Source organism: Gigantopelta aegis, chromosome 3 (assembly GCF_016097555.1).
Source record: "Gigantopelta aegis isolate Gae_Host chromosome 3, Gae_host_genome, whole genome shotgun sequence".
NCBI lineage: Eukaryota > Metazoa > Mollusca > Gastropoda > Neomphalida > Peltospiridae > Gigantopelta > Gigantopelta aegis.
In genome coordinates, this window is record NC_054701.1 from 91,508,675 (window position 1) to 91,523,576 (window position 14,902).

The following is a 14,902-nucleotide window of genomic DNA, read 5'->3' on the forward strand; positions in this document are numbered from 1 at the left end:
CCTGTGTTTTAACATGCAATAGCTTATATTTTAATAGGGAACAACCTGTATACATATAGAAGAATACAGCTTGTGTTTAACGGGGATTAAACCCATGTTTCACAAGTAAACAGTCCAAGTCTCAACAGGAATATCCCAAGTTTCAATATAGTGTTTCAACTTAGAAAAAACACCCACAAAAAGAAAATCCTGTTTTAACATAGAACAACCCACATTTCAAAACAGAATAGTTCACATTGCAACATGAACGAACCCATCTTTCAACCCAGTGTACTAGCCAAAAGAAAGATCCACATAAACTGGGACTGACCGTCATCGTCATCAAGTTCTCCGTCGATGGCCTGCGAGTACCACAGCCGCGACTCCATCACCTCCATCTCCATCTTCTCATGCTGGCGCTTCAACGCACTGTACCTGGCCTGAAATATCACATTGGAAAGGTAGGTAAAAACAAGCATTGTGTGAGTGCCGTTAAAGCAAGACATGTCCACTACTGGGCCAAACATATTTTCATTTGTCAAAAGTTAAAAATAGGCAAATCCCCATGAAAGTTAAACTTGATCTGTAACAGGATAAAGCTATACACCAAATTTCAGCTCAATATATTGAGGCATTGCAAATTAAAAACAACAAGAGTCTGGCAACATAAATGTGGGATAGACAGAAGAGAGGACTTTTAAAATTTAATGTTCAGATCCTCAAATACAAGTTTCTCTAGAACAACCTGATAGCACTTAGGTATCTGCTGTACCAATGACTTTATGATTAAAACAACAAATGAACTGCTTAATGACATCCCAGTACAAATAATTAAAGTGACTCATATCTTTTCTCATCACAATACCTTCTATTCTGGTCTACCAACAGTTTGCACTAACAAGTTTTACACATTACAAATGTTGCTGGTTGTTATAAACTTTAAAATAGCTGAGAAACACTTTATATAGCTGACTAAATGTACGTTAGTACTTAGTCAATATTAGATAGTACTAACGCATGCACCACAGGATGAACCTCAGATTCGTTAACACTCCACATGGAAACAAATTTCTTTACATTTAACGCCCATCTGTAAATACTCTGTTATAAATGTTTTACACACATATGTCTAACAGCTCACACAAATACATTATGCCATTCATAGTGTGTAAAGCAGTTGTGTAGTCCATACTATTATGAACATCACAAATGATCCCATTCAGTGGTTAAATGTGTTTACCTGAATGTCTTTATTCTCCTTCTCCAGCCGCATCCTCTCCGCCGATTCGGCCTCGAGAAGTTCGGACGCATTCTGCGATGTCGTGTTCTCCTCTGCCAGGTCAGCAGTGATCTCCGAAAGCTGAGAACAGAAACAGAACACACACATATAAGGGTGAACTTAACATGATACAGGACATTTCTCTAAGAACATACTATATAACGTCATTGTGTTCTCCACATATTATTATGTCACAATTTGTATTTTGTTTATGTCGGCTATTGTGATGAGTCATCTTCTGTATAGCTCAGTACTCATCATCTTAGTAGTGTATTTGTGGATATATGTCTTGTAAAACTTTGTCTTGATAAACTTGTCACACCAGTTGTATTCTAGGACTAACCTACTCTGTTCTCCAACTTGTCACACCAGTTTGTATTGTAGGAACAACTTCTCTGTTCTCAACTTGTCACACCGCTGTCTGTATTCTGGGAACAACTTACTCTGTTCTCCAACTTGCCACACTGCTGTCTGAATTCTAGGAACAACTTACTCTGTTCTCCAACTTGTCACACTGCTGTCTGTATTCTAGGAACAACTTACTCTGTTCTCCAACTTGTCACACCAGTTTGTATTGTAGGAACAACTTACTCTGTTCTCAACTTGTCACACCGCTGTCTGTATTCTGGGAACAACTTACTCTGTTCTCCAACTTGTCACACTGCTGTCTGAATTCTAGGAACAACTTACTCTGTTCTCCAACTTGTCACACCACTGTCTGTATTCTAGGAACAACTTACTCTGTTCTCCAACTTGTCACACTGCTGTCTGTATTCTAGGAACAACTTACTCTGTTCTCCAACTTGTCACACCACCTGCTGTCTGTTCTCAACTTGTCACATTCTAGGAACAACTTACTCTGTTCTCCAACTTGTCACACTGCTGTCTGAATTCTAGGAACAACTTACTCTGTTTCCAACTCACAGGAACAACTTACTCTGTTCTCCAACTTGTCACACCACTGTCTGTATTCTAGGAACAACTTACTCTGTCCAACTTGTCACACCACAACTTACTCTGTCTTGTCACACCGCTTCTGTATTCTGGGAACAACTTACTCTGTTCTCCAACTGCCATACTGTCTGAATTCTAGGAACAACTTACTCTGTTCTCCAACTTGTCACACTGCTGTCTGTATTCTAGGAACAACTTACTCTGTTCTCCAACTTGTCACACTGCTGTCTGTATTCTAGGAACAACTTACTCTGTTCTCCAACTTGTCACACTGCTGTCTGTATTCTAGGAACAACTTACTCTGTTCTCCAACTTGTCACACCCCAGTCTGTATTCTAGGAATAACTTACTCTGTTCTCCAACTTATCACACTGCTGTTTGTACTCGTTTCTCTCCTTCTCTAGTTTCTCCACTTTGGTCTTCATTTGTTCCAGCTCAACCTGACACAGAAAAAGAAACACGGTCAGTTAAACTGTCAATTCTCACTGAAATGCATGTCATAAAAACACAGCATGTATATTGGTAAGATACAAACCTCTTGCACTGTTCATATAGTATTTGACACACTGCAAGTATAACATCATGGCCAACAATGACAACCATAAAGATGAATGTTCAGTTAATTGTTGTGAATCATAAGAAAAGATGAGGTACCAATGATCCTAACATGATCTGGTAATTATAAAAGTGAGAAAAATCAATTTATTCTAAATGAATACTTTCTACGACATTTCAATTATCTGACTTCCATATAATCTATCTTGAAGACACTGTAAAGCTAGCATTTTAGGAATTAAACACTTCTGCAATTTTCTATAAACCAGGAATGCAATTTTGTTTTCAAGTAACCCATTTCATTCTGAATAACCAGCTGCAAAATACATAGTGTGAGTACCATGTGAGCGCTGCCTCACCTCGAGATTGTGTAGTTCCTCCTCCGAGCGGTGAGACTGAAAACTGATTAAAACCTAGATTAGTGTGAGTACCATGTGAGCGCTGCCTCACCTCGAGATTGTGTAGTTCCTCCTCTGTGCGGTGAGACTGAAAACTGTGATTAAAATCTAGACTAGTGTGAGTACTATGTGTGCGCTGCCTAACCTCGAGATAGTGTAGTTCCTCCTCTGTGCGGTGAGACTGAAAACTGTGATTAAAATCTAGACTAGTGTGAGTACCATGTGAGCGCTGACTCACCCCGAGATTGTGTAGTTCCTCCTCTATGTGGGGAGACTGAAAACTGTGATTAAAATCTAGACTAGTTTGAGTACTATGTGTGTGCTGCCTCACCCCAAGATTGTGTAGTTCCTCCTCTGTGCGGTGAGACTGAAAACTGTGATTAAACTAGTGTGAGTACTATGTGTGCGCTGCCTCACCCCGAGATTGTGTAGTTCCTCCTCTGTGCGGTGAGACTGAAAACTGTGATTAAAATCTAGATTAGTGTGAGTACCATGTGTGTGCTGCCTCACCTCGAGATTGTGTAGTTCCTCCTCTGTGCAGTGAGACTGAAAACTGTGATTAAAATCTAGACTAGTGTGAGTACTATGTGTGCGCTGCCTCACCTTGAGATTGTGTAGTTCCTCCTCTGTGCGGTGAGACTGAAAACTGTGATTAAAATCTAGACTAGTGTGAGTACCATGTGAGCGCTGACTCACCCCGAGATTGTGTAGTTCCTCCTCTATGCGGGGAGACTGAAAACTGTGATTAAAATCTAGACTAGTGTGAGTACTATGTGTGCGCTGCCTCACCCCGAGATTGTGTAGTTCCTCCTCTATGTGGGGAGACTGAAAACTGTGATTAAAATCTAGACTAGTTTGAGTACTATGTGTGTGCTGCCTCACCCCAAGATTGTGTAGTTCCTCCTCTGTGCGGTGAGACTGAAAACTGTGATTAAACTAGTGTGAGTACTATGTGTGCGCTGCCTCACCCCGAGATTGTGTAGTTCCTCCTCTGTGCGGTGAGACTGAAAACTGTGATTAAAATCTAGATTAGTGTGAGTACCATGTGTGTGCTGCCTCACCTCGAGATTGTGTAGTTCCTCCTCTGTGCAGTGAGACTGAAAACTGTGATTAAAATCTAGACTAGTGTGAGTACTATGTGTGCGCTGCCTCACCTTGAGATTGTGTAGTTCCTCCTCTGTGCGGTGAGACTGAAAACTGTGATTAAAATCTAGACTAGTGTGAGTACCATGTGAGCGCTGACTCACCCCGAGATTGTGTAGTTCCTCCTCTATGCGGGGAGACTGAAAACTGTGATTAAAATCTAGACTAGTGTGAGTACTATGTGTGCGCTGCCTCACCCCGAGATTGTGTAGTTCCTCCTCTGTGCGGTGAGACTGAAAACTGTGATTAAACTAGTGTGAGTACTATGTGTGCGCTGCCTCACCCCGAGATTGTGTAGTTCCTCTTCTGTGCGGTGAGACTGAAAACTGTGATTAAAATCTAGACTAGTGTGAGTACTATGTGTGCGCGGCCTCACCTCGAGATTGTGTAGTTCCTCCTCTGTGCGGTGTACGTTGAGTAGAGGCTGAACCTTGGTGTAGAGTCGCCACCACTCCCAGTCCCGGATCGACATGTACTTCCTCACATTCTTCTGGATGCAGTTCACCGCCAGGTGCTGGACCTGTAGCAGAGACATGACAGGTATAAAACAACAGATAAATAATGATAAACAATAGGTAACAATAATAAAACAACAGATAAATAATGATAAACAACAAGTGACAATAATAAAACAAGAGATAAATAATGATAAACAACAGGTGACACAGAGTTTAAGCTGGACCCAAATAATTAATGGTAATTTGGCTGACTTGGTCAGAATATCAGTATCAAAATTAAAGTTCCATTTAACCAAGCAATCAGAATGCTAAAGGAGCACATGAATTTCAAATTAGACTTTGTCAAATTTGAATTAAATTTGGATCTGGTGAATTTAGTTTATTATCAGTTCCCCATACCAAACTTTCATTTGTATATTGACAATTTTGCGAACGACAGCTTAAACCATTGTAACAATTATAAAAGAACAGATAAACAATGATCACAACAGGTGACATTGAATAAACTACATATCTTTTATGTGCTTTTGTCCAAATTGACATATATTTAGTGGTGTTCCAATGATCAATTATAATAAACAAATCTACTGATGTAATGTTCAATTATAAAAATTCACCATGTCATGAAAACTGTTAACTCTAATCAATCCTGTAGTTTAGATGAATGAATTGATGTATATAGGATGGAGTTTTGTTTTGTTTTCATGTATACAAAAAGAAAATAACTAACTAAAGGGAAAATCAGTGGGTTTATCCTGGTGAGTACACCAATAGGTATTTTATTCTAACAATTCAAATTCTTCTCAAGTTCATATATTCTGAATATGTAATCAAACGTTGAACTGTTGGTACAAGCTGATGATAATCGTTGATGAAATTCCCAACTTTACACACACACACACACACACACACACATTACAGCCTTTAAGTTAAATCATATTAAACGGAATGGGAAAGCCAGTGGATCTACTGATGGAGCTTGATCCTATGACTTTGAGGTAGGTTTACTCAACTTAAACATAAAAGTAAATTCTAGAGCAAATACATACTATAACAATTGGAAGAGGATTTCTATTTAACAAATATCAAAATGTAACAACCACATGTAAATAATATGTGTCAACACTGTAACCAACGACAAGAAAAATAAGATGGTGAATGTATAACAGGATGTACCCGTATCTTGTCGAGAAGTTTGCGCCCCAGGTATCCTCGACAGTACGCCTGGAAGTCTGTGAAGGTTCCAGTTATCTTCTCGTCTCTCAACACCTCCAACTGCGCAAGAGCACCAGAGCGAAAGAAAACCTGAAAACAATACAACAGATTTAACACACTTTTCATAATATTAAAAAAATAGAACTTTTCTGACTGACATACCACACCATGCAATAGTCCTGAAAATGAAAACAATACAGTGAATTATCCAGGCGTTCTGCAGGTCCGAACATTGGATCCTTCTCAGAAGAAAGTGGCGCTAAAAATTCCCAATGTCTGTACTAAAAATGGTAATCTCAGACATCCAAATACAGTGTGTTCATTAACAGGTAGTCGGTGGTGATTATCTCAGACATCCAGATACAGTGTGTTCATTAACAGGTAGTCGGTGGTGATTATCTCAGACATCCAGATACAGTGTGTTCATTAACAGGTAGCCAGTGGTGATTATCTCAGACATCCAAATACAGTGTGTTCATTAACAGGTAGCCAGTGGTGATTATCTCAGACATCCAAATACAGTGTGTTCATTAACAGGTAGCCAGTGGTGATTATCTCAGACATCCAAATACAGTGTGTTCATTAACAGGTAGCCAGTGGTGATTATCTCAGACATCCAAATACAGTGTGTTCATTAACAAGTAGCCAGTGGTGATTATCTCAGACATCCAAATCCAGTGTGTTCATTAACAGGTAGCCAGTGGTGATTATCTCAGACATCCAAATCCAGTGTGTTCATTAACAGGTAGCCAGTGGTGATTATCTCAGACATCAAAATACAGTGTGTTCATTAACAAGTAGCCAGTGGTGATTATCTCAGACATCCAAATCCAGTGTGTTCATTAACAGGTAGCCAGTGGTGATTTTGGCACCCACTGCCACCATCACAGTTACCTTCTCAGCATGTTTACAATTACAAACCATGTAGCTGCTTATTTTACTCAGTCTCCTACTTTCAAAGACAATAAATACCAAGCAAATAGTATGCTTATGATAATGACAGCAGTTTATTTATCAATAAAAAGAAAATAAAAAACCCAAAATGCATTAAAATTACATCTCACAGCGCACAAAATAGAAATCAAGTACATGTGTATCCAAACTGCAGCTGTAAAATGTCTTTAATGATAAATGTATACATGCACCTCCTATAAAATGCTTACATTTAGAATTGACTACAGTAAATAAAATGACTTAATCTGCATCAACGTAACAAAAATATAACACAACTAAAACAACAGTTTACCTTCTTTCAAATATTTTAAATAAGTGAAGAAAAAATTAAACCAAACATCAACACGTGTTTTCAATACTTGTTAATGTGGAAATTACTCAAATTAAACAACATACGTCATTTACCAACAGTTCATAGAGCTACAATCCCAACACACTGGCTAAGACTGAGCCTTGAAAAACCACTCTTAACAAAGAGGACGGGCAAATTGTAGCAGACAGGTATTATTGGGAGAATTATGGGAAGTAGTGGAGACTTGGACCGCAGAAAAAAGGAATTAGCAGCAGGAAATGCCAGTAAACAGCACATGCTTTTTGTAATAAAAAATTGCAGGGAAATTACATGCTGGCCAGCTATGTTAATGTTGTATTGTACAAGGTTGGACAAGGGAATTTGGTATCTCTGTGATAAGAGGTGTTATTGTTGAAGAAAACACTCATGCTTGTAATAAAAGACAGCACATGACATATGTATCCACAGGCTAGCTAGCCAAGTGATGCTAATACTGACGTGATGATGGAAGAGTCTGGCGACTGTGCATGTGTATGACAAGAAAAAATATATACCCTGCAGCCTGTCCAAAAATGGAGTGATGGAGTGATGTAAATATACACTGAATAAGAAACCTAAGGCTGAGAGATGTAACAATGTAATCACTGTCTTGACAACAAAAACTAAATCTACTGCTGACACTTAACCCATTCATTTGCCATCAACAGGACAGCAAATACCACAACCTTTTATACATGAGTTGTAGAACTAGATAGTATGGGAAATAAATGAATGAAAAAAGCTCTACTACTGAGCTATATCAAACTGTGTAAATGAATAAACTCTACCGCTGAGACCTACCATTAAGATACATACTCCACAACATACATAGATAAAGATGATTAACTGCTTTGTAGGTGAGCTTGTCTTCTGCAATGCTTTATCTATCTTGACGAAGAAATACATGTAACCAAATAAATGAACGTAAAACCACCCTTCACGGTAGTATTGTTTGGCAGAAACAGACCACAAGACTGAGATTATCAATGAACGTAAACCCACCCTTCACGGTACTATTGTTTGGCAGAAACAGACCACAAGACTGAGATTATCAATGAACGTAAACCCACCCTTCACGGTACTATTGTTTGGCAGAAACAGACCACAAGACTGAGATTATCAGTGAACGTAAACCCACCCTTCACGGTACTATTGTTTGGCAGAAACAGACCACAAGACTGAGATTATCAGTGAACGTAAACCCACCCTTCACGGTACTATTGTTTGGCAGAAACAGACCACAAGACTGAGATTATCAGTGAACGTAAACCCACCCTTCACGGTACTATTGTTTGGCAGAAACAGACCACAAGACTGAGATTATCAGTGAACGTAAACCCACCCTTCACGGTACTATTGTTTGGCAGAAACAGACCACAAGACTGAGATTATCAGTGAACGTAAACCCACCCTTCACGGTACTATTGTTTGGCAGAAACAGACCACAAGACTGAGATTATCAGTGAACGTAAACCCACCCTTCACGGTACTATTGTTTGGCAGAAACAGACCACAAGACTGAGATTATCAGTGAACGTAAACCCACCCTTCACGGTACTATTGTTTGGCAGAAACAGACCACAAGACTGAGATTATCAGTGAACGTAAACCCACCCTTCACGGTACTATTGTTTGGCAGAAACAGACCACAAGACTGAGATTATCAGTGAACGTAAACCCACCCTTCACGGTACTATTGTTTGGCAGAAACAGACCACAAGACTGAGATTATCAGTGAACGTAAACCCACCCTTCACGGTACTATTGTTTGGCAGAAACAGACCACAAGACTGAGATTATCAGTGAACGTAAACCCACCCTTCACGGTACTATTGTTTGGCAGAAACAGACCACAAGACTGAGATTATCAGTGAACGTAAACCCACCCTTTACGGTACTATTGTTTGGCAGAAACAGACCACAAGACTGAGATTATCAGTGAACGTAAACCCACCCTTTACGGTACTATTGTTTGGCAGAAACAGACCACAAGACTGAGATTATCAGTGAACGTAAACCCACCCTTTACGGTACTATTGTTTGGCAGAAACAGACCACAAGACTGAGATTATCAGTGAACGTAAACCCACCCTTTACGGTACTATTGTTTGGCAGAAACAGACCACAAGACTGAGATTATCAATGAACGTAAACCCACCCTTTACGGTACTATTGTTTGGCAGAAACAGACCACAAGACTGAGATTATCAGTGAACGTAAACCCACCCTTTACGGTACTATTGTTTGGCAGAAACAGACCACAAGACTGAGATTATCAATGAACGTAAACCCACCCTTTACGGTACTATTGTTTGGCAGAAACAGACCACAAGACTGAGATTCTTCCCAAACTTCATCTGACTACAAGGGTCATCCTGACATAAATCTAACAACACTAACTGTATGATGCTTTAATTGCATTTTTAAACCTCCTTGGTTGTGTTTTTCCAGTCCCAACCAGTGACTAATATTTCAAAGGCTGTGGTATGTGCTATCCTGTCCGTAGGAAAGTGCATATAAAAAACATACTTGCTGCTAATGGAAAAAAGTAGCAGGTTTCCTCTGAAAGATTATGAGTCAAAATTACCAAAAGTTTGACGTCCAATAATAAATGATTAACAAATCAATGTGCTCTATACCAAAAAAGTAACCAGCAATGGCAAGATGGCAATATTAAATATGCAATATAAAAAGGTAAAGTTATTGGTCGGACATATGGTTAAGGACCACACAGATATTGAAAAAGAAAACCCGCTGTCACCACTTCGTGGACTACTCTTTTCGATTAGCAGCAAGGGATCTTTTATATGCACCATCCCACACATACACATAACACATACCACAGCCTATGATATACAAGTCATGCTGCACTGGCTGGAGCGAGAAATAGACCAATGGGCCCACCCAGACCAACCACACATCAAGAGGACGCCTTCAGGCCAGAAGAATTATGATTTCCAAAACAAATTTCTTTTTAATTTGGCCTTATTATTATATTAGTGTTTTTGCACCAAATCGGTTTAGAAAAAATCCTGGAAATGGGCTGAATTCCAAGCAAAGACTGCAGACAATCTTTTAGCTGATTACAAGTATGAACATATCTAATGGATTAGATAGGCTGGCATTTAGGTGAAAAGCTGACATTCTAAATCAGACCTGCGTGTGTGTCAGTGAAATAATTTGTGGGTGCCGTAAATCACAGCCTCGTCATGACAAGTGTTATTTTCAGTAAGACGATTATGGTGTCCACAATCAATTACCGTAGTTATTTCTGCATAAGCTGACATTTCCATCACAAAATTTCAAATAATGTCGGGTTTTTTTTTAATCATACTATATGACATTGCACAAAAATATTATTGGAGTTAATAACAATATTAAATATTGTACTATAGTTTAGAGACAATAAATTTAAAAACATGTATTCAATTATGTCTTATAAATTAAGATGGCTCTTGACAGTTTTAAAGAAGGGTCTTATACAAAAAAAAAAAAAAAGGAAGTAAAAGCCAATTGAATTAAGTGCAGGTTTGGGGATTTTTAATTATTCAATATTTTATTTATTTTGTTTAGTTCTTTTTTCATTTTTTTTCCTGTCAGTGTTCAATATTTGGTTTGGCTACTATAGTGCAAAATGTGATGACTTTATTTTAAAATATACCAATACAAAGCAGTCAAAGACAATCTACATGTCCATCTTTGTTCTTTGTTCTATGATACAGCTCCTGTGAGAGTGCATTACACCATCTGCTTGGTACATCCCGCTGGTTTGGTGCCACAGATCTGAAAGAATTCCTCCCACAGAGAGGCACTAACGAGCAGGGCAGGTATTTGTTCTGTTTTCCAAGTGTTGCAACAAACATGCAGTATTGTGTGTGAGTGCATATCTATGACGCCAGATGTCCTCTCTGCTTTACCAAAGACGCCAGATGGTTTTAACGGTCTACTGACACCCATTGCCAGTCCATCACACTGCCAAACTGGTTTCAACCAGCTGTCTTGTAAGAGAGACTCTGTATGGGCAATGTTCTGTAAGGGATACTGATGTACACATAATCATATAAACATAACAGGGAGTGGGAAGTACATCAACGATAAAAAAAAGCTTCCAACATCTTCCAACTTGAGGCATGGTAGGTTACAGGATCAATTCCAAACAGTGGATTCGAGTACAGTCAGTGCTCTGGTTGCGTGTGTGTGTATGTGTATATAACACACACACACACACACACACACACACACACACACACACATGCTGTCTTATCTATGTGAAAATGCATAATTTAAAAGAGACCTTACTAACAAGTGTTATTTCCAGTCATATAAAAGAGACCTTACTGACAGTGTTATTTCCAGTCATATAAAAGAGACCTTACTGACAGTGTTATTTCCAGTCATATAAAAGAGACCTTACTGACAGTGTTATTTCCAGTCATATAAAAGAGACCTTACTGACAGTGTTATTTCCAGTCATATAAAAGAAACCTTACTGACAGTGTTATTTCCAGTCATATAAAAGAGACCTTACTGCTTATCAGGTTCTCGTATCTGTAACTCTTTACTACTGAAATTGTCACATATGTTAGATACCTAGTGACCACTTATTAAGCATGAAGTTGAGGTGTTGCTGGGCTCACACTGGAAATAATTTTTTGTTTTAGCCAATTTTCAGATGTGTAGAATATTGTCTGAAAAATTATTTTAAAGTTTCTAATTGAAACAAAATTGTATTAGCTAAATCCTAAATGTTGTAGCCTCTTTAGATAAAAATTAGCAATTGGCTAATTTGGCAGTGGGCAAAATATTGTTTTTTTTTTTATCCTGAAGTAACACCAACCATCCATGAATCATTTTGAGTGTCTGAATGATTTTATAACAAACTGAGTCTGAAGAAACCAGTGAAGCTAATTCCAAACAACAATATCATTCCCAGATACTGGGGACAATGGTAAGAAGGGTCTGAAGTCATACTGACATCTGAATTCAGAATACAGTAGTAGTCACTGAAGGAAGGATACTTGCTACCAGAACAGATGGGTTAAACTTACAACATAATGATTAGGAGTAACTGAATTAACTGTTAACAACCCCTCCCCCCACCCCACCCCAACCCTCCAAACTTGCATGACTTCCTAAAAAAACCCATTAAAAATTCAAACTAGTTGTAAAATATCCCAACTAGTTCAAGAATTAATTATGATACAGATGCTTAAAATGCTAACATGCTTAAATGTAATAGATTCCACCCATTCTTTTCTAGAAAAGTTATCACATCCATCCCCATCTCCTTTCTTTTTCAATCCTTCCTTCCCTGCCTGCCACTCACTCACTCACTCACTCACTCACTCACTCACTCACTCACTCACTCACTCACTCACTCACTCACTCACTCACTCACTCACTCACTCTCTCTCTCTCTCTCTCTCACACAAACCCCCCACCCCACACACACCCACACCCATACCCAACCACACACCCAACACACACACACACACCCAACACACACACACGCACACACACACACACACACACACACACACACACACAATACATGTATTATGAGATTTAAAAAACAAATACAAAATTAACTTGACAGCATACTATGTATTTTTAAAAAATCACAAACCTCGTAATAGTTCTTGCTGGAACACAATCCTGTTAAATGACTCTACTGAGCAATTCAGTCTTAAAAAGAACGCTACATGTGTTTCTAGAGGCCAGAGCTTGAAATGAGGAACATTACCACAAAGGCTAACTTGATGAGATGGAGGAAATGTAATGCTCGGATTGTCTGTGGGTACCTGCATGCAGTTGTCAAATGAGCGGCTATACCGCTATACCACAGAGAACAGCTCAGATAAGTAATCCTATATCTTAGCAGCATGCATATGTTTTATTATAATGATATATATATATATCTGTATCTGGAGTAAAAGTTCAGTAATACATCTTAGAAGTTATTTTATACTAACTCGTAATATTAGAGAATTACAGTTTGAAATAATTATAATTGTTCATTTGTATTTACTTACCATTGTTTAACACTCAGTAGCTGCTGTATTTTTTGTGCTGGTGTCTCATTAAACATTCATTCATTCATTCATTCATTATTTACAAATAATTAAATTTTCAAGGACTTGTATTTTTTAATTTTACCATCTTAAAAAAACCTGTAAATAATCTTGATGGCTCACATTAGAATTAGCTACCTCAAGGTACTGCTTGATGTTAATTGTAGAACTTACTGACATACATGATAACAAATGTATTGAAAGATTTGATACTTCAATTCTGTTTTACAAACCTGTCATGTAACATCTTTCTTCACCCATACGGAATTCACATCAATTTGATGATAAAATATCCATTCTTATTACCAATATGGTTAAAAATATTTTGGTACGTATCAAAGTGATACGTCGCACTAGAACGCCAAGTGGGACGTAATACTTTTGACGTCACATGATGACGTCATTGTTTGGCGTACTACAACCTTACAGGAACGTTGATGAAACAAGATGAGTGATATAAATTAAGATTGATTATGGGTAATAAATAGGATATTAAACTTGCTACCATTTCGTATCATATTTATGTCCCTCGAGAAATAAATTTCATTGTCACTCGCTAAAGTTCGTGACAATTGAAAATTATTTCACTCGGGACATAAACATGATACGAAATGACAGTTTGTTTAATATCCTATAAATACAAAACAGAAACATATAAGCAAAGACCCCCTACACTCCCTCCCCAAATGGCAGTTATTGTTTTTACATTGATGTCAATATAAGATTTATAATTATTTTTTATATTAACTATATACAGCTAAAAAAATTTTTTTAATTCAAGACAATATTGTTATGACAAACAGAATGTATGCAGATAAGAAAAGTGAGACATGATAGGTATTGAAAAACCCCCACGTTCTGAAATATCTTATGCACAAGCTGAACTTACATGAGCAACACTGAAGATAGATAGTATCCAACTGATATATCCTTAGAAAAACAAATGAATCTAGAACTGGCACACAATGAGGAAAAAAACAGTCTTGAAAAGTCTGTAAATTTTTACCAAACCACCTTACGCAGGTAGCAAAAGACAAAGGTACCACACAGGTGTTAGTTGTTCTGCGTGAAGAATATTACGGTAAGAGGTTTGGTGCCTTTGTTCACAAAAGATGATTAATGAATTTTCACATTCCCATCCATCATGGATGAATTCCAAAATGCTTTTGTCAATAAATTCCAATCATTTGAATCAGAGCACACTAAAGACCACAAAATAAGAGAAACTTATCAGGTTACAATAGGTAAATTTTTAATCAGTCTTTGCGTTCCTGGAGCAGTGTCGGTCCTGGAAACGGCCTCAGAATCAATAAAGCTCATAGAGTTAATGGCCCAATGCATACTAGCACCCAGAGGTGTTGAGAGAGGGACAGCTCAGAGTATTAACCTCTGTCACTTGATTACGATCAACCAGATTTAAAACTCTTTGAAAATATCTTACATGACCAACAGGTCATACATGTGGATTTAAGTATTTCTGCAAATAGCAAGAAAAACTCAAATATATTTAAACTTTTACAACATCCATTCAAAAATACATTTCTAGGCCAAAATAAATTTACAGC

General features: G+C 38.0%; 1 protein-coding gene across 3 annotated transcripts in view; it reads right to left on the reverse strand.

Moving 5' to 3' along the window:
* Positions 1 to 14,902, reverse strand: part of LOC121369334 (unconventional myosin-XVIIIa-like) — a 115,744-nt gene that overhangs the window by 31,577 nt on the left and 69,265 nt on the right. For all 3 annotated transcript variants that reach the window (XM_041494326.1, XM_041494327.1, XM_041494325.1), the window contains exons 19-23: positions 5,943 to 6,071; positions 4,685 to 4,828; positions 2,563 to 2,652; positions 1,220 to 1,339; positions 311 to 419 (exon numbers count right to left, since the gene is read on the reverse strand). In XM_041494326.1, the coding sequence (XP_041350260.1) occupies positions 311 to 419; positions 1,220 to 1,339; positions 2,563 to 2,652; positions 4,685 to 4,828; positions 5,943 to 6,071 (592 nt within the window). The remainder of the gene's footprint in view (positions 1 to 310; positions 420 to 1,219; positions 1,340 to 2,562; positions 2,653 to 4,684; positions 4,829 to 5,942; positions 6,072 to 14,902) is intronic.